The 22,277-nt window shown below is 41.3% G+C and overlaps 1 protein-coding gene across 2 annotated transcripts in view; it reads left to right on the forward strand.

Moving 5' to 3' along the window:
- The window catches only part of TTC7A (tetratricopeptide repeat domain 7A), a 168,565-nt gene that overhangs the window by 102,856 nt on the left and 43,432 nt on the right, over positions 1-22,277 (forward strand). For both annotated transcript variants that reach the window (XM_058800754.1, XM_058800756.1), the window contains 3 exons: positions 8,609-8,725; positions 12,485-12,582; positions 17,541-17,675. In XM_058800754.1, coding sequence (XP_058656737.1) covers positions 8,609-8,725; positions 12,485-12,582; positions 17,541-17,675 — 350 coding nt within the window. The remainder of the gene's footprint in view (positions 1-8,608; positions 8,726-12,484; positions 12,583-17,540; positions 17,676-22,277) is intronic.

Here is a 22,277-nt window from a genome sequence, read left to right on the forward strand (position 1 = left end):
GCATATCTAATGAAATTCTGAAGAATCAGGCCCAGCTGATGAGAGAATGTTTTAAAAGTGATGTCAGTTACAGAGGAACCGAACCTGCTTTCCTTCCTGTCCACAAATAACTCTGAAGTTGAGAGGCACCCGTATTAAGAGATTAAATGTAAAAGATATGAGGCAGGCAGTGATGAAGGCCCTAGTTCTCTGAATGCTTTGCAAAGGTCATTCCCTTTATCTGCTCTGCCTTTGGAAGAGTTAAAGCACAGCAGCCTGGATTGGCGTGCCCAAAACTGGCCAAGAAGCCATGAGAGACAGCAAGGCATGCAGTGGGGCTCTCCCAGGTCCCCAGCCCAAGCCATAGGATATTAGCCACGCTGCCCCATGGGTGGAATACAGTGGACTGTGTTCCCAGAACACCTCTGAGATCACACTGGCATTTGGTGTTGCCACATAGGGGTCTGTTTCCACCCAGAAAATGAGATTCTGCACCACAGAGTCACCTGAGTTCAAGTGTGAGGGCTTGGGTCTGCTGCACGGGGAAGCTGTGCATGCAACTCCTACTGAATTCATGGTTGAAATTAAATAGGAGGTGGACCTCCAAGCTCCTAGCCTTGAATGCCCAAGATCTGGCTCTGTTTTTTCAAATGTGTTCATAACAGTGTCCAGCAAAATGGGGACTATTTCAGTGGAGACTGTCAGAGAAGAAAAAATTCACAAAACAATGCTGGGGGAGACTTGCAAAATAAACCTTAGCCTAACATCTTCTGAAGTATTACAACATAAAATTTAATTCACTCTTCGTACAAAGGATACCTATTTTTATACTGCAAATAAAAACGTGATGAAAACACACTTCATAGAAAAACTGGGAACTTTTTCCCCAAGTTTTGCTGTAAAACTTTAAACTGTGAAATTATTTTTTGCATTTTTATTCAGGCAAGATATGGACTAAAATACATATGATTTGTGATACTACAAAATTGTTTTGTCGGCAATTCCTCATCAGGGTGAGAAGAAGATAAAAACTCTTTTCAGGTGTATCACCCAAAGGATTCTATGAACTGGGTGAGACAAGCGTTTTTATCAGCTCTATTAACAATTTGCTTCCTACATTCTTAATAAAAAGCAAAATACCACAAGCCTGGCATTCAAAAATAATGACTTAAAGGAACGCAGACAATAATTCTTATCATCCTTTTTTTTCCCCTCTTTTCTTGGGTATGACTAGATATGGTTTGATACTGAAGACAGGTGAAGATAAAGAAGAATTTCAGTGTCTTTTGGGGTTTTTTCCTTTACAAGCAAATCAGCTTGGCTTTTTACAGACCATTAGTTAATTGTTGCTTTTCCTTTAAGTGACAACCAGCCTGGGTTTACAAGATAAAGGAGGTTTGCTACAAGATGCCCTTTTGATGTAAGGGGCACTTTCTGAATGGACCACATAAATATTCATGGTATCATATTTGGTCTCTGTATCAGAAGTGAATCTGGTGGACCTGAATGCTGAAATAAGGGCATGAGGTTGCTGGACTGGCTACACCCTGTTTGTCTTGGGAAGAGGCATTTGGGTCTGCGCAGAGTTAGGCAGCATAGTCCAGGGGCAGGACCTTCCCCTGACAGACAGGAGGCCCTTCTGCCATCAGGTGCAAGCTGCAGCTGGCAGGAGGAGGCAGTCCAAGAAAAAACATCCAGGGCTTGAGCCATGCTGGTGGCTGCTCCCTTGCTTTTGCTTTGCAGTCTCCTCCTACAGTTTGAGCTGCCATCTTGGCTTTCCTGATCACCGCTTTTTGTGTTTCCTTCCTTCTCTATATGCAAGAACCTTCTAGGTGCCTTGTGCCAAGAGGCTGAATATAGCAAATTGTCTCCATTGTGTTAACTTTTAAATAGCCTAGAATCTACCACCCTGGAAGTTGTTTTCACCCTGTGCTGTAGCTGTCATTGTTTGTGGAGCAGCATTGGCCAAATCGCCACTGTCATGCAGGACTGGTGTCAGAGCAGGGCGTTCTTATTAAGGAGGAGATGGCATCTCTGAGTTTGCTAGTTTCCCTGGCTTAGGAAGATGAAGTCAGTAATTTTTGGGCATGGTGACAGATTCTTGTTTTTATTTTTTTGTTCATATTGGGGGCTAACTGGGCCGGGAGCCATAAAAATTAGGACCGTATGTCTGCAAAAGTATATGATCAATTTATTTTTGTTGGGAAAGTGATAGATAACATGGCACAGCATGAAGTTATAAAAGGAGGTTGCAGTCAGAGTTGCTGGCATTAATTTAACTAGAGAATGTGCCCTTAAATGTCAGGAGACTGCAAGAAGCACAGAGTTATTTGAGATGACAGCAACTTTGAAGTTGATTTTTATCAACAAAAATACAGGAGATTAAAAGCAGCTCCCCAATTTTGCTTCCTTTTTTTCTTATTCATAATTTGACTAGGGTATTAGCAGGTATTGTAGGAAGGTTAATGAAACCATAACAGTTATGGTGAAGGAGTATCTATTATCTAATTGAGTTGTTTGGGTGACTCACCACTGAAGCTAAACTCAATAACTGGGTAACTGAGTAACTCATTTTCTGTGAAGATACTACAGTTCCACTGGCAGATAAAATAAGACTAGACAATCTGGGTTATAAGAAGACTATGAGCTTGCAGTCATGTTCCTGCCATATCAAAATGTAAGAGTGGCCATTCTTGATCAAGCTTGTCTGGCTTCAGCAGGGCATCTGGTGAATGCACAGGGAAAAGTGTATAGAAACCTAGCAGTAGGATGATCCTACCCCTCATATGTGATCCCTGCTTCTCTCAGCAGATTGGCTCAGAGGCTTTTGGAGCCAGAGGTTGCATTAGATTGTCTTTAGTGCCCCTGATGGGCCTGTCATCTGTGAATTCCTCTAATCCCTTTTTGAACATATTTGTGTCTGCTCCAGAACATCCTGCAGCAATGAGTTTTGCACTTTAGTTTGTGTTGTATGAAAAAGCATTTTGTTTGCCCATTTTAAGTCCACTGTTTGATTCCTTTATTGGATATTCTTTTTTTCATTGAAACAACACAGATTGCTTTGACTTCCTGATCTTCTTCATGCTATTAATGATTTTATAAATCTGTCATCTCGTCTCTCATTCTCTTTTTCAGGCTGGGAAGTCTGTTTACTATCTCTGTATATCAAAAGAGTTCCAAAACTTTGATCATTTTTCTTGTCTCTTTCATCCTCTTTCCAGCTCTGTTAGATCAGTTTGTGTTCTGTATTCACCTGTATCCTCCCCATGTATCCATTACCTTAAAGGAGAAGAAACTGGTTCAAGAAGATCCTAGTGTCAGGGGTTTGAATCCACACCTTGCAGTTTATCAGAGGACATACTTGGGTCCTCCACCCATCCAGGTTGTGGCATTGTTGTTTTCGTTGTCTCTGGCGTGGAATATGCATCTGGACTTCAGAGAGGTGATAGGGTGAGCTGGTCTCTGCTGTTCTGTGGCACTTTGCTGTCCCACCCCCATCACCCAGACACTGGAATTGTGTTTGCTGCTCTTGGAGCTGTTACTGGTTTCCATCTCCAAGCAAATGTCTGTACAAACCAGCAGGCACATGCATCCTTTAACAGAGGAGCAAAGCACACGTGTATTAGCTGCAGAAGGTCAGGAGCTTCATGCTTATGTACACAGTTGTCTGGTGAATTAAGATACACTGCTGCATGTTTTGGTGGTTTGTTTTGTTTCTTTTGCATTCAGAATCCAAAGTAACCCAGCAGCTGTGTGTGTAGGAGACAAATCTGGGTGAATAATGAAAGACTTTGGGGAATGACAGCACCGATCTGGTAAAGCTCAAAGACATGTAGATCTTTGAGAAGCTGCTGACAAGCTCTCAAAAACTGGAGGGGTTTTAAGCAGACAGTGGATGGCAAAATATATAGACAAATGACTACATAATACTCATTAGTCCTAATTTAGTCTCTCAACCTTGAAATGAGTGGAAGGTGTTCTTGTTTGTTATAGTACTGGCATTATTTATTGCTTGTCAAGTGATAAGACACAGATCCCACTGTGATGCTGTATAAATCTGTACTACAAGGGCTACATTTGATGCTAAGAGCTCCATTTTAAAGCAGGTTTTAAAAGTCCCAATAATTAACTGATTATTAAATCTTTTAAAGTCCTAGAGCATCCATAAAGTCTTCAATTGATTATTGCTATACACAGCAACTTACAACTTCACAGATGTTCTCATAAGCATTTATGATATACAGATGCACTTGTGAGATCTTCTGATAATAAATATTAGCTATTAAACCTCAGTAATTAAATTTTCAGGGATGGGAAAGAATTGCCTCTTTTCTTCATGGATGGTAATATTAAAGAACTTAAAGGCTGAGCATTTAGCCATGTAACATTAAAAGACTCTTGGAAGTGCTAGATAGGTGTATTTGGCCAGGCCTTGAGATATCATTAGTATAAGCAATTGAAATCAGTCTTTATGAAAACAAATGTCAAATGCCTTCTGAAATCCACCGAAGTAGTTTGCTTGCTTCTGAAAATTTTTGTAGGTCTTCCAAAATTCCAGTCTCTACCTTTTTTGTCAAGGTGTGACCTATTACAGTGATATGGTAATTTGTACTGCTGAAGTTTTGATGCTTAGGAAACCTCATTATGGATTCATTTTGAATTTTCAGAACTTTAGGTCTCACCAAATTTGGCTGTATCCGGATTTTAATTTGCCAGAGTTAATGTGCTAGAGTGAGAGGTGGGTGTGTTTGCTTGTGGCAATAACCTGATGTTCCATTAGAGAAAAAAAACCTTTGCATACTGTCCACATGCACCACAAAAGAAAACCTCTTCTGAGAGGGAGCTTAGAGTCTTGTATCAAGACTAAGTACTGGTTGCACTGGTTATTTTCCATTGGTACTGTCCCTGAAGTCACACACATTACAAGAATGATTTGTGGGTTTTTTTGCTCTGTTTTCCTATGCTGGTGTAGTAGCAATTTATATACTTGCTTTAGCCCAAATCTGTTTTCATATTCACAGGCTAATAGAATTACCAATGACTATATTGATAATCTTGGGGCTATTCTTGTATGTTGAATCCTTTTAAAAGTCTACACTGCTTAATACTACAAGCATCATACAAATGCACAATGATATTAAGAAATACAATAAGGTGAAATCTGTACGTAAGTAATTTTTATTTATGCCCCTGAAATTGGGTGCAGACACTAATAGGACACAATGCTCATTAGATTTATGTGTAGTTAGAGTGCTAGCTAAGTAATAAATTTATAAGCTTGAGATAGTGATACTACCTCCCTGTTTTCTCTATGTATTTACTTATCTGGTTTCACTGTTACAAAGCTTATTAGAAGCTGAGAAATACTAAGAGTGTATAGCAAGCAGATGCAGCCTGATACCCTGTTTGTATTTCCACCTTTTACTTAGCATGTTTAATTGCATTGTTTGCTACTGCCACTGGTATGGTTTGATTCCTTTTGCTTCTTACATTCCTCCTATTTATCTTTTGGTTTGGTTCATTATAAGACTACACAATAACATGGATAACACTATTCCCAAGGTGAACTGCTGCAACAGCTAGTAGGGCATGGTATCTCCAAGATCCTGTAGTGTGCCTGTGCCTTACAACTCCTGATAGTATTGTGCTGAGACTTCATTATGTTTTTGTGAGAGACTTGTTTTTTTCCTTGGTTTCATTAGTTGTTCTCGCTCCTGAGATAGAACATTGCATCTTCATCCAGAGCAGATGACATATACTCACTGTAAGCAGTAAACAGCAGAGTGATGAAATGATTCCTTTGTCTTTTCAATGTTTAACTGCAATGTGTAAAGATATTATGTAGTGATTTTACTTCCTTGCTGATAAGCTATCTATGTCCCTGCTAATGGAAGAAGAAGGAGCCTTTAATAGAGCCATCTTGTCCTGCAGTTTGACTGTTAATAGGTTTGTTTATTTAATTAATACTGAGTGGTATCTTACCATGTTGAGAAGTGTGGCTTTGTTCTGGGATGAAATACAGCTGGTCTCTGAGCCTTGGTCTTCTTGACCACTGTTCTTCTGCTGCAAGGAGGGCTGGGCTGTACAGTGCTTTAGAAGGTCTTTAATTTTGAAAGTTTGTAGTGGTTTAAAAATTATTCTGTTTGTTTAAAATGGCATGGATTGTTCAATGTGCTTGCTTCTGGGACTGGAAGAATATTTTAATAGAGTAACTTCTGGAAGGAGGGTGACGTAGTCTCACCCCTCTGCACATTGCAGCCCAAAGAACTCACTCATGAGCCTATGCATCAAACCCACAGCTTCTGTTTGTACACTGCCATTGCTTTCCAGATGTTATCCTGCCTTGCTGAAAAGGCTTTAATGACTACAGAATTTACTGTTCTCACAAGGTAGTTGGTGCAAAGATTATTTTCCTAGATAGTTACATGAATGCATTTACTTAGAAATTTCCATTTGACTGATTTCAGCTTCTAACAAATTCTTAGATTTTGTGTATCTTTTCTTTTACATCAAAGACTCACAATGAGAGACTTCATGTAGGTGCTTGCAGGCTGGGGCAGAACAATTTCTTTGCTGCTTCTTGGTTAAAGCAAATAAACTGAACTTATTAAGCTTCTGATGAAGTGCATTTTTCTAGCCCTCACTTCATCATGCATAACCATTTTCTGAACCATATCCCATTTTTAGTCATCTTGTGGAATCAAAGGGCAAGAACTAGAAACAGGATTCTAATAAATGTCTTGCTGATGCTCTGATCAAGAATAGCCATGTCTTCCAGTTCCTACCTGATTATATTTCTATATATGGATGCTAAGGATTGTTTGACCTTTTAACTGCATTGTTGCTCAGGAACTTGATGTCTTTTTTAATACCATTGCACTCCATGATGTAACTTCCCACCTTTCTAGTGTGATATGTATTCCTTATACCCAAGTGATTGATTCTATATCCTGTTGTGTTGATACAGGCTTTGTTCTTATGAGCCCTGTTCACAGGGAGTACAGAGCAGCAGGCATCACTGACCAGTTCCATTGCTAACCACTCCTTTGAATTCAGACTTATTTTTTAACAGTGCATCCATCCACTGTTACATCTTTGTCCCAGCAAAAATTTTGATCAGTCTGTTTTAGCCTCAAATACCTGAATCATAAAGGCATTTCCTCCCAGTTAGGGCATCAGCATGCCTAATAGCAGATTATGTTCTTACCAATATTTGTTTTGCTCACACCAGTAACAAGAAAATCAAAGATACAGAAGTAGGGATGTTAAATTGTAAAGGGTGAAGACAAATTCCCTTGATTATGAGTCTTGATCTGCCTTTGCTAGTCAAAGTTTGTACCTAAGGAATTTCATGGAACGCTTGTTCTACCAGGTCAAATTGTAGCAGCCATAAGCAGACTTTACTATAGCAGTTGATACAGTTGGGCTACATTTTGGTAACTACCATCCCCGCCCCCCAAGGAAAAACCAACCAATCAAACAAGAAATCCAAACCAAAAATGCCCACCCTGATGTTTGTTAGTACCAAATGAAACTCCCATTTTAGCACACTCCTGTAGATATGCACTACACAGTCTTGGCAATAGAGTTCTAATTATTCCAAGTGAAGGATCTCTTTCTCAGCTGTGAATTCTTCTCTAACATGGTATATGCAGTTGCTCTTGTCTCTTTCGGAAGTAGTTTGGATTCCTCAGGAGCCTGCAGGTCACATTCACAAACCCATTTTTAGGATTTTTAACATTCAACTGTTGTATTCATGTATGTTCACATATGTGCTTCCAGTGGATTAATTGCTACCATATCAAGTGAATTAAAATTGTGTTGATATTGGACTTAATGAAAACATTTAAAGTTTTTCATTAATATAAAAGAAATAAATTATATCATCTTCACAATTTAGATAAAATGGGTGTAGTGAAGGATGGTATTAAAAGCCATGCTGGCAGCAAGTGGTAGCTTGTGTCATTGCCAAATCTGTCTTGTAACCTCTGTGTGACCCAATTCTGCTGAATTCCAGCGGTCTGTGCAAGTACGTCTTCTGTAGGTATAAGAATAGTAGCAGCAGTTCCACTGCCTAGAACAAGAATGTACAAGGCTATCAGCTGTCTTGCCTGGGGGCATGAGATGGTTGCCAGCTGGGGTTAAGAAAAAGTGTTTCCTTCCTGTGAGGCATTACATAATTATCTGTGTATGTTAAGTGTGCTGGGGTTTTTGTCTGAAATTCATTATATAAGCCAGTGCTATAAGGAGATGCCAGACTAAGAAAACAGCCTGGGCATATGTATTACAGCAATTCTGTTTTCTCCTGGTTTTAATATTGTCCAAAATAAAATGAGATTCAGTTTATGTTTCACCTTGTTAGCTTTGCAATGCTTTGCTTTTAACACTGTCCTGCCAGCTTTGTGACGCAGATTTGACTGCACATGAGGAATATTGTTAATCCTCTCATCTCCTTGTGGGGAATCAAACTTGAGCCAAATGAAATGTTTTGTGCTATGGTGTTTTCTTTTATTACTGCACGTACAAAGCAAGTGAAAATGCTGCCTGCCAGGATCTTGCCGGAATGATACTGATTCTCTACTTTTATGAGATGCCAATAAAATAGGAGTTATTCTTTTTCATCTTGCAGCTTACTTTTCACCAAAGTAAAACTGGAATGGATACATAAAGGACCTGAAGAGGCTCTGGTGACATGCAGACATATGTTGCAGATGTGGCAGATGGTATACAGTGTTTTACAGCACAGGTAGGCTTTCTCCACTGTAGCAAGTTCAGATTTGTAATTGGTTAATGTGGTTATCTTTTTCAGTTTTCTAGATACTTGAGTTATTTTGCAAGAAGGGTGATAAACAGTACTGTTTAAAAGATAAGTAATATTTCTAGCAGTGATTAAAAAAAAAAAGGAAGATTTTAATGGCCATTATTTAAAAAAAATAAAAACCAACAAAACCTCACTGTTTTAATATTGAAGAAGCAGTTTGAACCCCAGGTTTCTGAAACAAATGTCTAAACATCTCTATCCATATTTGGATGACAAGAATGGAGGACAGATTTTCTTTCTCCCCAGTAGTGCTGAGCTTTCATCAGCTATTGTTCACAGTCTGCAGTAGCTGGCACCACCCAGGAATGTGTGGGGGTGACACAGTCCTGAAGTGAGTAAGCCAAGGAAAGGCACAGTGCCAAACTCATATGCTGCAGTTGCGCGCTGGTTGCACAGCCTGGTGCTAACTGGGCAAGGAAAGAAAGGAAGGATGTACCATCTTTCACCCTTCCCTTGTCCTACTAAATCTGCATTCACACAATGCTACCTTCCCTGTTTCCTCCCTTTCATCTGCTGCCCCACTAAAAGGTAAAGTTGAGAAAATGTGGAAGATACTGAGTTGGGTTTTCTTCTTTCCCACACCCTTGGGATATTGCCCTAGTCAAGGTGTCAGTGTAGAGTGTCTTGGGAATATTATACCAAGATCTCTTGCCCATAATGTCCACAGGGATTGTGTTTGATGGGAATGACAGCATGCTTGATGGCAGCAACCAAGACAGCAGGGTGATGTAGCTTGAGTTGTTCCCCAATTTCTGTATGCATTTGCATAAGTGTTATAAACACCAGCAGTATATGTACAGAATGGTGCATGTCTGTGTACAAGTTGTCCTTGAGGGGTTCTTAGTAATTCTTGTTGGTTTAGCTAATGAGCAGCAAACCAAAGACAAAGCATCACGGTATTTACATAGCAGCAGTGGTCTTTTACAGATTTGAATCATTTATTTCCTTAGGCCTTAGTGTCTTTAGCTAAGGATTCAATCCTGTACCTCTCACATGAATAATCTTTATACCCATGAGTAGTCCTCATGAAGCTGATCAAATCCACACTGAACAATTATGACTGAGGAAGATTTACTCTTGTAAGGGGGGGCTGCAAGCCTGAGACTGTAGAGAGTACATTGGAAAACAGACAAATAACTAGTTCAGCCATTTGGACTGCATTTGGATCCCAAGCTGTGCTTTGGCTGTTATACTTAAAAACCCAAGATGTGATGGCTTTAGAGGTTTTTGATAAGCTTTAGCCATAGAATCTTAAACAAAACAAATTGCTTTGCTTTTGCTTTTAAAAACTCTAGTATGTATTTCACTGCTATTCCCAGCAGGGCTTTTTTTTTTCTTTTTTCAAAAAACACATAATAAGGTATTTTTTTATTATGGAATGCTGCTGGAAAGGTAACAAGAATCAACTTGGTACCTGCAGTTTTAGACTGGATTCAGTGACCCAGGAAGCCCCTTGTATTTAGCAAATTGCAGCAGTATCAGCTAACAAATATGTAAAGTATTCTGGGTAGGGCTGGCAGAGGAGCTTAAGGGGAATTCTTATCAGTGAGACTTGGACAAAGGCATTTTTAGGGCCTCTTGCAAAAGAGAAGGTTGCTTTTACACAAAGTTGGGAGCTGTTGCACCCAGTACTCCTTACTGGTTCAATCAGTAGATAATTGCCTACACAATTAAATGGCACTTCAGTTGCATTTGTCTGGCCCGTTTGCTGGCTTTACAATCTTACTGTGACTGACAGACCAAAAAGTCTCTCAAGGCCCAGTATTTTATCCCCAGCAGCTATTCATATGGCCTGTTCAAGTCCCCTGTCTTCTCTCTGACAAACTGGTGCCTCTGCAGTCTCACAACCAAGTGTCCCACTCAGCCTTTTTGTCACCAATTTGTCCACTGTCTCAACTACTTTTCAAAAACGTGGGCAGTAGATGTCCTCCTGTCCTACTGTCAACCTTTCCAGAGCCATATGATTTGCCGTAGAAAGCAAATCATCTGTCTCCTATCTCTTCCATGGTGCATCAAAAAGCTTTCCTGGCTGAAGGCTTTGTACTGCAGCTTTCAAAGGGTAGTTCTATTTCAGCCCTTCTCTGGGATAACAGAGCTTTGGGAGTGGCTGTTTTGCACAATGTATTACACTGGGTTTTCACCCTGGGATTTTCCAATCTCTTCACCTGTCCCTAGAGGAGGAGTACAGTGTATTAGCCAGAGTTTCAGAGTTTCAGCATGTGCCTGAGCAGTGATTCCATGGTAGTGCTGCTGCATTAAGCTCATGGCAGTAATATATGGAAGTGCCGCTGCCTTATTCCTGCATCCACAGCAGTAAGACTGAGCTGTCCATCCAGTTCCAGCAGCTTCTGGCCAGGGCACTTTCATTTGGGTCAGTCCTGTCTAGGTAAGGCTAAGGCATAGGACAGACAATTTAATTTTCCTTTCTCTCTGTCACTATGTGATAGGCTCAAATGAATTATCAGTGTGGAAACCAGTATGGAAGATAAGGGAGGCCCATTCAAGGACAGAGATTGGTGCAGTCCAGTGCCCAAGAATTCAGAGTGCATTAACAGAAACCATTATGCTTGATCCCAAAGCCCAAGTAAAAGGTTATTTAGCTACTGTAAATACGATTGCTATTATGATGAATGACAGTAAGTGGCTTTCAGTCTTAGATTGTTAGCTGGGAAGGGCAAGACTTGGTTTGTCTTTTGCTGTTGTTTTCTGTGATAACAGAATAATTGTGTTTAAAACCAAACAGCAGTCCCAAGCTAATTCTTCTACTAGATCAATGCAGATTCAAGGGAATTCTGTGCAATCCTTACCAAAGCCTCCTCAGACTGAAAGATGGGGGCATCCACACCAATCATGTCTCTCTGACAGCTTGCTTCCTGGAAGGAATATTGTCCAAAGGCTGAGCTGCAGGCTTGGAAGTGTGCCAGAAAAAGTAGCCAGGGCAGTCACTTTTCCTTTTGGTATTTCATCCCTTAATGGATGATGAGAGGAGATATCATCACCACTGATCCTTGGGGGGTGGCAGACTATGTGGTGACAGGAAGGCTCAAGAGATCTGAGTTAAGTGACTTTTTGTTAGCCACATGATTTTTTTTGGGTGTGTTTCTCTTTGTAAGGCCTCTCCTGTGAGGACAGAAGTCCAGTAGAAGAACAGACCAGAGTTTCATAAGCAGACCTGTTTCACAAAGCAGTGCTTTCTGGTAGTTTTTATCTTCTTCCTCTTTTTGAACAGAACAAAGGAGGAAGGGGAGAAAATAAGCCCTTTGAAATGAAAATATGAACAAATTAGCACCCAGGTGGAAGGTGGTAATTGGTCTATTTCAAAAGGATCAGCACAGTAGACCTGTGAACAAATTATTCTGCAGAAAAGCCCAAGAAGTGGTGGTTTTTGCTGGGTCTGGGTCTGCTAGTGGGCCTCCTCTGGTCTGACTTCTAGCTGCCAACATGTTTCTTGTCCAGTGGTTTGTAAAGACTCCTTATAGCCAAATAAAGTAAATACCAGTGTGTGCCCTGGAGCCCCTCCTGGGCAGTCTCTGAACTTTCTGTCCAGTGGCAGTGGGGCAGATGTTAATACATCCAAAAAACCTTGATTTTTCACTTCCCATGGCAGCTAAACTATTGCCTGCTTTGAGGGGAACGTTTCTCCACTGGGAGATGTCCAGGTTACACAGTTTTGTTTCTTTACAGTGGCTCTGAGAAAGGAAGTAGTGTGACTGAAACACCAGTAATCAAAAAGCATAATGGACTGCATCTCACTCTCCCAGATGCTCATGACACTGACTCTGGTAAGGAAACAAGGTTTGTGCTTTCCTGTCCTAAACACATGCTTTTGTGAGAAATGAATGTTTCATTTTCTTTGGAGAGGGTGATGGGCCTGTGCACATCCGTGTTGCTGGTCAGGAGGTCCAGGTCTGCTTCCATGGCCAGCTCTGCTGTAGAATGTGTGCCTGTGGTTTGCCTGTACCTTGGCTCCCCCATGCATAACACAGAGAGGGATTCCTGCTTTCTTTCACAAAGCTCTCTGAGATGTATAATTCTGTCCTTCTTTTTATTTTTTATTCCTTCCCTTCCTCAGCCTGCCTCCTCATTTAATTTTTTGTAGATGTCCTAATCAAGCCAGCTGCTATTGTTGGTTTTGGAAAGCAGAGTGAGAGTGTCAATTCCTATTAGATGGTGATTTGCTTTGGGATTTGTGCATAAACCTTGTGATGCTTTATTGTATTGTAAATACATATTCAAAGTACCAGATAGAGTCAGATGGAAGGAACTGAGACATCAAAGCTGATCTTGCCAGTAAAGGGGAAAGAAAGCTTTCAGAGAGTGCTGCTGACTTGTGATTTTTGTTGTAAGTCTTGTGATACTTGGTACTTCTTTAAAACCCTAGCTCAAAATCAGATGATAATGTGAGAAACTTGCATTTTAATTTGGAGGGTTTTTTAGGGAATCAAATGCCTATGCTTGTGAATGTAGGTGAAACACTTGCAAAGAAAGTGAACCTCAAACTCAGAAAATGGACAAGAAAAAAAACCTAACACATAAATCTCATGGATCTGTAGGGAATTAGGGTTTGTCTGAGTCTTAATTGTGCTGTATGCCATGGTGCTGCCTGCCAGAAAGGGCAAATTAATGTAAAGTACAAGCTTTGAATCAGCTTTTCATGCACCTAAAGTGATTTGCACTGAATGCAGTTTGGTTTTAGCCAAGAAATATATTCCTCCTCCACTCTGAGAATCCAGGTTTCCATGCTAACGTGGTTGCCCCCACAATGAATGCAAGAAAGGAGCTGGAACTGAAATTACACCACCCACATAAGTGTGGGGCTGGCACTGGCTGGTTTCAGCAGGGCTCTGTGCTCGTTTCTCTGCAGGCTCTGGGTGCGGCTGTTCTCCATCTGCAGGAGGGAAGCACCTGGGTCTGCTCTCCTGTTGGGAGCCTCTTTGAAGAGAGTAGTGGGTGGGACTGGAGGGTACAGCTCTACTCCCTCTTGCCCTTGTGCTTCCCCAGAGCTGGGGCTGGGGCTGCCTGCTTGGAAGGAGGGAGCAGTCTGATGTTTCCGCATGGCTGTGGAGCAGGCAGTGCTGTCTGCTGTGCAATCCCCCGGGAGCGTGCAGCAGCATCGCTGCGCTGCACAGGCGCTCTGCCATCTCTGGGCTCATCACTGAGGGCTGGCACTCACTGTGGCTGGCTTTGACACTGGCCTCTCCCTCAGCTAGACCACAGTAAGATTATTTGCTGTGCCAGAATTTTAGGTTTGCTGCCAGAAAGATTAATTCCTCTTTATTTTCTTCATCTTCTCCTAACTGAAGCAGTGTTCCTAACTGAATTCACTGATATCAGTCAGCTGCCTTGCCATTTCATTCTTTCTCTGATTTAGTCTTATCTTATAATGCTTTTGCCTGAAGTGATTTAGGCTTGGGAGTTCTGTGTTTCTTATAAGCCTAGTAAATCTAATGAGCTACATTTCTATTTTGGTAGCAATTTTCACATAAATGTAAAATATTAAACTTGGTCTTTTTGGTCTTAAAACATCCTAGAACAGTGCTTTAAAATTATTTGGATAGATTTTGTAGGGCTTATGTGCAGAGCTCATCACAACAAAATTAGTTTGTTATTTCATGAGTTATTTCCAAAATGTTTGGAGGGTTTTATTGTAAAATGTGAAGTTTATATTCTGTCTGGTAGAGCAGTTAAATAGAGAAAGAGGCTGCACTAAAATAACAAATTGATATGGTATCTTCGTATGCCAACATTTGCATGTATTTTGAGGCATGACATTAAAGTTCTGCGAGACAGGTTTTGTGGGGAGGTTTTTTTAGCACGTTTCTTTAGGAGTAGATAGCTTATAATGAGACATTCAGATAATTTTTTTAATGTTGCTTGAAGTTTTTCCATCTCCCCCCCTCCCGGAGGCCAGAGTCCTGCCACTGTGACACATGCTGATCTCCCCTCTCAGGATAGTATGTTTTGTGGCTGCAGTAGCTATCAGCCCACCCCCAGGGGCACTGTACTGCTTGCCTGAGATTCAGAGATGTGGCTGAGCCCCTTTCAGTCCAAAAGGGCCAGGCTGGCAAAATCCTTCTCTTACAGAGTTTATTTGGTCAGGCAAGCTTTAAGGAGAACTGCTGTGAGCATCCCAGCAGAGATGGACAAGAACGGTGGTGGCAAAAGTGGAGGATGGGCTGGTTTAGGAGAGAGCCTGATCATCTGGCATGTCCAGAGCAAGGAGTGTGTCTGTGTCTGAGGCCAAGCAGGGATGGCATGGTCTCTGCCTAAAATATTCTGCTTCCTCTTGTAGGCTGGAAAAGAAGGAAAAGAAAGTAAACATCAAAGGATTGGATTGCCAAGAGATAAAAGAAAAGAGCCTCCATGTAAATTGCTAAGTAACTTGGGTCTCATTTGTCCAGCTGTGCAGATGCCCACTGCACTGAGCAGGATCAGTCTCAAATTCCCCTCTTGGCAGGGAACTACTGGGCTAATGAAGATAAGATGAGGAGCAGCTAACTTGGGTTTCTTTGAGAGGAACTGTGCTGTTATATTCCTGTGAAGTCTGCTTTGTGAGGGAAGGATGCTTTAGTAGATTCTAAGTGGGTCTGCTTAGGCAGCATGTGAACCTCTCCAAAATGCACAAAGGTGATTTAGTTTTCTTGGATTGATTTGCAAGGAAAACAGGATTTCCCTGAGCCCTGTGAGGATGTGAATAACACACCAGCCTATCTGCCCACCCAGTGCAAACAGCCCAGCATTACATTTGGATGCTTGCAAGAAACACAGCTCCACAAATCTTCTCTGGGAGGGCAGCCTTGGCAGGAAAATGTGGTACTGAAAGTTGTATTCAAACATGCTAATATAAGAATCTTGTTAGCCTGACTGCACAATCCACAAAATGCATGTCATTTTTTCCAGATTTGCCAATCTAGAAGGCAAGAGGTCTGCCCTAGCTTCAGAGCTCTGCTGATAACATCACTAGCTGTTCATATATCCATTTTCTTGTCTCTGCAGTGCAGAGAAGCTGTCTGTGTTTTAGATGGCTTGGCATAAATGCTTGGTAGTTTTTGCCTGTGTCAAACAGCTCTAGTCTGACTTAAATTTCTGGGAGTTTCAGTGAAATTCTCACTAGTGGAGATAGGGATGGGGGAGAGGAGTGTGAGTGGGCAAGGCAGGGGAGGAATCTCATGCAGTGAAACAGGTTGAAGGTGGATCAGGTAAATAAACTGGTAAATACAATAAATTCTTCCTGCAAAGCTGAATGGCTTTTGCCCATACTCTTAAAGCTGTAATTGCTACATTACTGCACTGTCATCTCTTGGAACATTAGATCAGGAATGTCTTTGCAAATATGTAGGAATTTAAGAAATGCATCTGGGAAGAACACATTTGCATTTTCCAAATGGGAGCCGTGGGAGGCGCCTGCTGCAGGGCTGTTTTGAAGTCCTCCTGCTTGAAATGAATGACATTAGTTAGCGATGAGGTAATAAGGACAAATATTTCCCATTGCAGTTCCAAGCCTGGGGTTGCACTTGTGGTCTCTACCAAGCCCTGACACGCTCACCTCGGGTTAAGTAGAAGCTGCAGCCATGTCCTGCCAGGAAAGCAAAGTCTCCCCTGTGCCTGCCTGAGGCTGGTCCCTGCTCAGCATCCAGAGATGGCCAGGAGACCGTGGCTGGGGACCACAGGGTGATGTGTTGGTCCGCTGGTGAGGAGGTGTGGTTTGGCAGCCCTCTCTCTCTTGAGCACACTCCAGCTGGAAAAGCATGCTGTCCCTCTCAGAGAGACCATTAAGTGCATGTGCCCCGTGGCTGCGGGAGAGAAAAAGTGGGATTTTAACTCTAGGATCTTGTGGTTTATGAGGTCAGCCTGTAAGGGTAGATTCAAGAAGAATGCTAATCAACACAAGTGCTTCAGTCACAGCAGCTGTCCAGAGAAAGAGCTTATCAACCATGAAGTCACATTAAAACCTATGTATACTAAAATATTTATTTCTCACAGCCAACTCTGAAATCTCAATTTGTAGCTTCTTATTTTGTTACTACCATGTTGATACCCTTTTGAGAGGTTGACTCACCAGTATAATCCCACTTGCTGTACTGGAGAATGTGATTTCTGCCCATGCAGCCCTCCTGGGATAAGCTTTTGATGTGATGTTTTGTCCCAGAGGTGGGGGAGCCAAATACTTTATTCTTGCGTAAATGTTACAGTGCATACTAAAGGTTAATACAGTCAAAGCTCTGAACTCTGTGCTCCCCAAGGTTAAATGAAAAACCACCCTGCCTCTAAATCAGTAGAACAATGTTGATGTCACTTGAAATGTGTGTGTTGTGTGAATGGGGCTGAGCTACCTTGTAATGCTGTATGAATTTTTTACCTTAGTGGGGCACATTTTGTAATTATATGGTGACTGTGCTTATAAAATGGGTATTTGTGGAAAATATTTGATGCTAGACTTCTGCTTCCCAAACAAGCAAAATACGGTTGCTTCCTTGATGAATGCTAAGCAGACCTTTATAAAATTACTGTCTCTTAATTTGCTTGTTTGAGCTGCAGCTCTTGGATAATTTAGTGGGGTTTTTTTCAGTAAATTAACCTTTTATAAAACATACTTCTCCAGTTTGTCATGCCAAAATTCACCAGAGTTCTTATTACATAAAACCAATGCAGTGAGTGGAGGATCAGACCTGCTGCCTTAACAAGTCAAGGAAATATCATAAATAAGTATAAAATACATAATAGTTTGTTTGGTTTGTAGGTTCACAACGAGCCTCTTCCCTTGCTGCATCAAGACTGGAACAGGCCATGTCTGAAATAACTATGCAGAGCAGCACTATGAAGCAGGGACCTGTGAAGCTCTGGACAACTCTTGAACAAATTTGGCTACAAGCTGGTAAGTCCTGAGCTACCTGGAGTTCCTCTTTCCCCCCAGTGATGAATCAAATTACATAAGTATTAACAGAGTAGTTGAAGTCATGAGTTGAAAATTACTCCATTCCAGCAGAAAATCTGCTATTCTATCCCAGATGGTTTTTGAAACACCACTTATTTAATTATGACCCAAAAAATACTGTAGTAGTGTGATTTCTCAGCTCACTTTTGTTTTTCCAAAACACACAGAAAACTTTAGTCATCACTATAATATGCTTTTTGAAAAAGAGGGTAGGTAGTTCTTCACTAACGAATGGTAGTTCATAAGGACAATTATTTTCATTCTCCTTTTAGTAAATGCCTCCCTGTAATAAGACTGGGTAAACCATGTCTTAAATGTGATTTAAGCATTCCAATCTTTGCTGAGGTTTAAGTGAAAATTATTAGAGCATGTTCTCCACTGTCCTTGAGTGTTTGAACCTCCCAGGGTCTTCTAGGTTGAGTAGCAGTTTGAGACACTAATGCAAAGATGCTGCAACCGAGCACATAAAGGGAAAACAGTGAAGGGAGATTCTACCCACAAGCAATCTCCAAACCCATGGAGGGGTTTTATGTAGGACATTTGTTGAGGAACAGAGTTGCCCAGCACATTCTGCTGCTTGCATTCCAGCATTTCAGAACTGATAGTGTTCCAAGCCTGTAATTTTGTTTTTAGGAGACACAGTTTTTCTTCCATAACTGGGCCCACAGTTGCGCACTTGAAATTACCTTTGAGTGCTGTGATTGCTTATTAGATGTCTCACCATTTGCAATGCAGAAAGAAAAGCAGAACCCCCTGGAAAGCTGCTGATAGATTTCTATTCTTCATGCAGGGGAACCTTTCAAATTCTCATTTCACTAATCTATGCAATTGACAGCTCTCACATAAGACCTGGCAATCTCACCCTACTTTGCAGCAAAGATTTTCATAGCTGTTTTTGTGGGTAATTTCCTACCAATTAGCCTTTAGTTCTAGAACAAAATATATGACATTGTTTTTGCTACACTTTGATTAATATTAACAAAGAAGTCACCTTATAGAATGCATCATCCTTTAAGTTAATCACATGTGTTCTCCTTAATGACTTGTGTGGATGTAAATTTCAGTGATGTGCTGTGGGCTTCAAAATCACCAGCAAGATCGTGCTTTATTCAGTTTATATTCCTGATTTAAGGCTGCAGAGAGGGCTGGTGGGGAGCAAAATAAATGGAGTTTATTATGATGAGAAGTCAGGTGTCTGTTGTCCATCATCCTACAGCTAGCTCTAGGCAGTTTACATTCTTGCTGCTGTCTGAAAAGACAAAAGCAATAAAGACCTAGTGCTTGCTGTGAATTGCTGTGATTGCTTTTCAGTGTGAATAGAGTACCTTTCTGAAAGGTGTTAATTAATTCCTTTAGATAGAATTTATTTTTATATGCTGTAACTTTTCCCTCTTATCACTTCGTAAGCCTTTGTTTTGCTTCATGCTTAGTTTTAGCTGGACTCGATTCAGGATTGATATTTTGAAAATATGTACTGTGGCTGCTTTGTAATTTCATTACTAAAGTCTGTTATTGTTATGGATGCAGCTTAATGAGCTCCTGCTGAGGTACTGGCCATTCTCTTCTCATGGTAGTGTGGAAGCTGCTGGATTCTGGTATCCTGAGGGATGAACAGAAGTGCAGATATTTGGGGTAGTCTTTACTCTCTGTGGAGAAGGGCACAGTCCCTGAATAATTGGAGGACTTAGTGGAAGTGGATTGGCTTTATGCTGGGATTAGTGAATGGAATAATCTGAAGGGTGTCACTGACCTTCACTATTAGGATCTTTCCCATCTAAAAGGAGGAACAAGTGTACTTGTAAGAAGTACCTTCCAAACCAGATATTTCATAGATGACAAATTAAACAGATATGCATGGTTAGAGGAAGTTGAGGTAGTCAGGTGGTTTTACATTCCAGCTCACCCCAAAATGAATGGCTGTGGAAAGCAGCAGGCAATTAGTGTAACATTCTGATGCCTGCCTATGGAGCCAGTTGATATTCATGGAAGGTCTGCATCAGTATGCTGTAGATTTTCATCAGGTTTAGCTTGGACTTGTCCTTTTTCAATCAGTGACTCATCTTGTGACTCCAGGCAAGTTGCCTAACTTTTTCATACCTCAGTGTCCTATCTCCACAGGGAAAAAACATTAATGTGCCTTTGGGAAATGACTCGTGTGTTGTTGTTTTTGTTGTCATTAACACTTGGACCTTTTTAGTGTGACTCATAAATCCTTAGATAAAGTGATTACAGTTTCCTAACCTCATACTACAGTGAATTTATAATGAAGCATCCGTCCTTTCCAGACACTCACAGGACACACTGGCCGTGCCTCTGTGCACGGGCAGGGATTGAGAGTGCCAGCTTGCTGTGGTGTCTGGGTGCCATCAGAGCCATTGCAGCCACCACGCCTTCTCACATCCAGGGCCTGAGGAGTAATGGTACCAACCAGCTGGTCCAGTAGAACTTTGTGCAGTGGGGTTGGGAAAAGGCACACAAACCCAGCCATTCCACAGCTATAGGGGGCTGCTCTTACAGCCCTCCAGCAGCCATGCCAGGCCACAGCACCAGCACATATACTTGCAAAAGGGACTCTTAGGGGGTGGTACCTATCCAGTGATGCTTACGTAGGGGAATCCTTAGTGTATCATCCTCCAACTGCAGTAGGAGTTCCTGCCTTGTGCAGAAGTGTCCCCAGTCCCTCTGAGCTGGAGACCCCTTGTTCTCTTAACAGGTTTCACAATTAGCTTTATGAGAATATGTGTGTTCCCTTAAGAGTGGCTGAAGGGAAGGCTGTGAACCCTGTGCAAATAGTTAATCCCTTTTATGCTGTGATAAAGGTACCTCTTTCCCCCACAAGAGAGCATACACTTAGTGGTTTTATCTGTCATTTTTCTGGGTTTGTGACCAGCATAGTTTTGTAGGGAAGACAATAAAGCACCATCTTTGGACGTGCAGCTGCTAAATCAAAATGCATTGCACTATAACAGAGGCTGTACCTTGTCTTTCCCTGCAGCAATGCCTAGTGATCTTTGGCAAGGTAATTTTTTGTAGCCTCCTGTAAACAAAGAGCTGCTTGATGGATCTGTGGTCTCTAGAAAGAGTCCTCTCTCTTTCAAGCATCATAATAAAACTGTGAATTCTCACTGTAAATCTTACATCCAGCCATCTCTTACAGGACCACCTGGGAGTACAGTCATCTGCAGCATGGAACTTGGCACACTGCCTTAGTGGGCTTCCACATCTTCCTGTTTTCTGCACAGGTAGTCACAGCTTTGGAAGAGCAGTGTGCTGTTCTCAAAGACTAGAGACGTCCCCTGCAGCAGGCATGCTTGGAATACTAATGGATATATTCTATTTCCAAGTGTTCTGCAGCAGAGATTGTTAGCACAGCTTGTCTGGTCCCTTTTAACAATAACCCCCCTAGTCCTCTTGAATATAATGGCTGCTTAAAAAGAGTCATCTCGGAACACTTTAACATTTATGAGCCTAAACATTATTCTTGGCCCCATGTCTGAGAAACAGCTCATTTCAGGGAGTACTTAGGAACAGTGCTACAGTGCACATGCTGTGGTGGTGCAGCTCCAGGAGAGGTGTTCATTATGCAATCCTTATGCTCATTTCTCCTTTTTGTTCTGCTTTTCATGGCTGAGAGCATGGATTCAAGTTTGAGAAGAGGCAAGGAACTTTGGTGGCCCTGGTAAAGCTTGTTAACTCCTCCCTCTTCCTTCAGGAAGAGCTGCAAGGGGAATCCTAGAGATTACTAGAGCTAGTACTTCTAACACTCATGCCAGTACTCCTCCTTTTTGTTTAGAAAATAGAGTCATGCTGTTTGGCTAAAGAAAATATACTTGAAATTGTTCAAATTTATGACCAAAATTTACCTTCATTCAGCATTTTTATAAGATCACTTTTGACCCAGAGAGCAAAGCATGTCAGTATTGGAAAGAAATAGTGTTCATAGTTCTAGGCTCTCGGTAACTGGAATGATTTTTTATCTGAAGTATGTGTGATTATACTTCCAGGCAGTAATAACCATATGCTCTATTTATACAGAGCATTTTAGAATGCTACAAGCCAGTTTTAATAAAAGTTCTAATATTCTAGCTCCTGTTATTGTATTATTTTAAGCTTTAATTTTAACTACAAGGTCCACTTTGTTTGTCTTTACTAGTAGTTTATATCTGACAATTTAGCTTCTTGACTAACCCAATACTTTACCAAATATGGCCACTCACAGCAAAGTAGGTCTGGTAATTTGATCTAAGTTTGGCTAAATGCCTGCTAAGCTCAGCCTGTGAACCTCACCAGGTAGACCCTAAGGCTAATTTGAAGGAAGATTTAGAGAAAAATGACAAGGATACTATTCCATGTACTCACAGTGGGGCTGGAGTGGGCTACCTGCTGTCTCAGTAACGTGCTAAAGTTTAACCTAGGAAAAATAGTTTATACTGAACATGCTACAAACAAGAAATGCAAAGAGAGCCAGTGCAGCAGAGAACAGTGAGCTAATGGAAAAACATCTGCTCCCCCGAGTTATGTACAGCAGGAACTTTTTTTTCC

This window comes from Ammospiza caudacuta, chromosome 3, assembly GCF_027887145.1.
Source record: "Ammospiza caudacuta isolate bAmmCau1 chromosome 3, bAmmCau1.pri, whole genome shotgun sequence".
NCBI lineage: Eukaryota > Metazoa > Chordata > Aves > Passeriformes > Passerellidae > Ammospiza > Ammospiza caudacuta.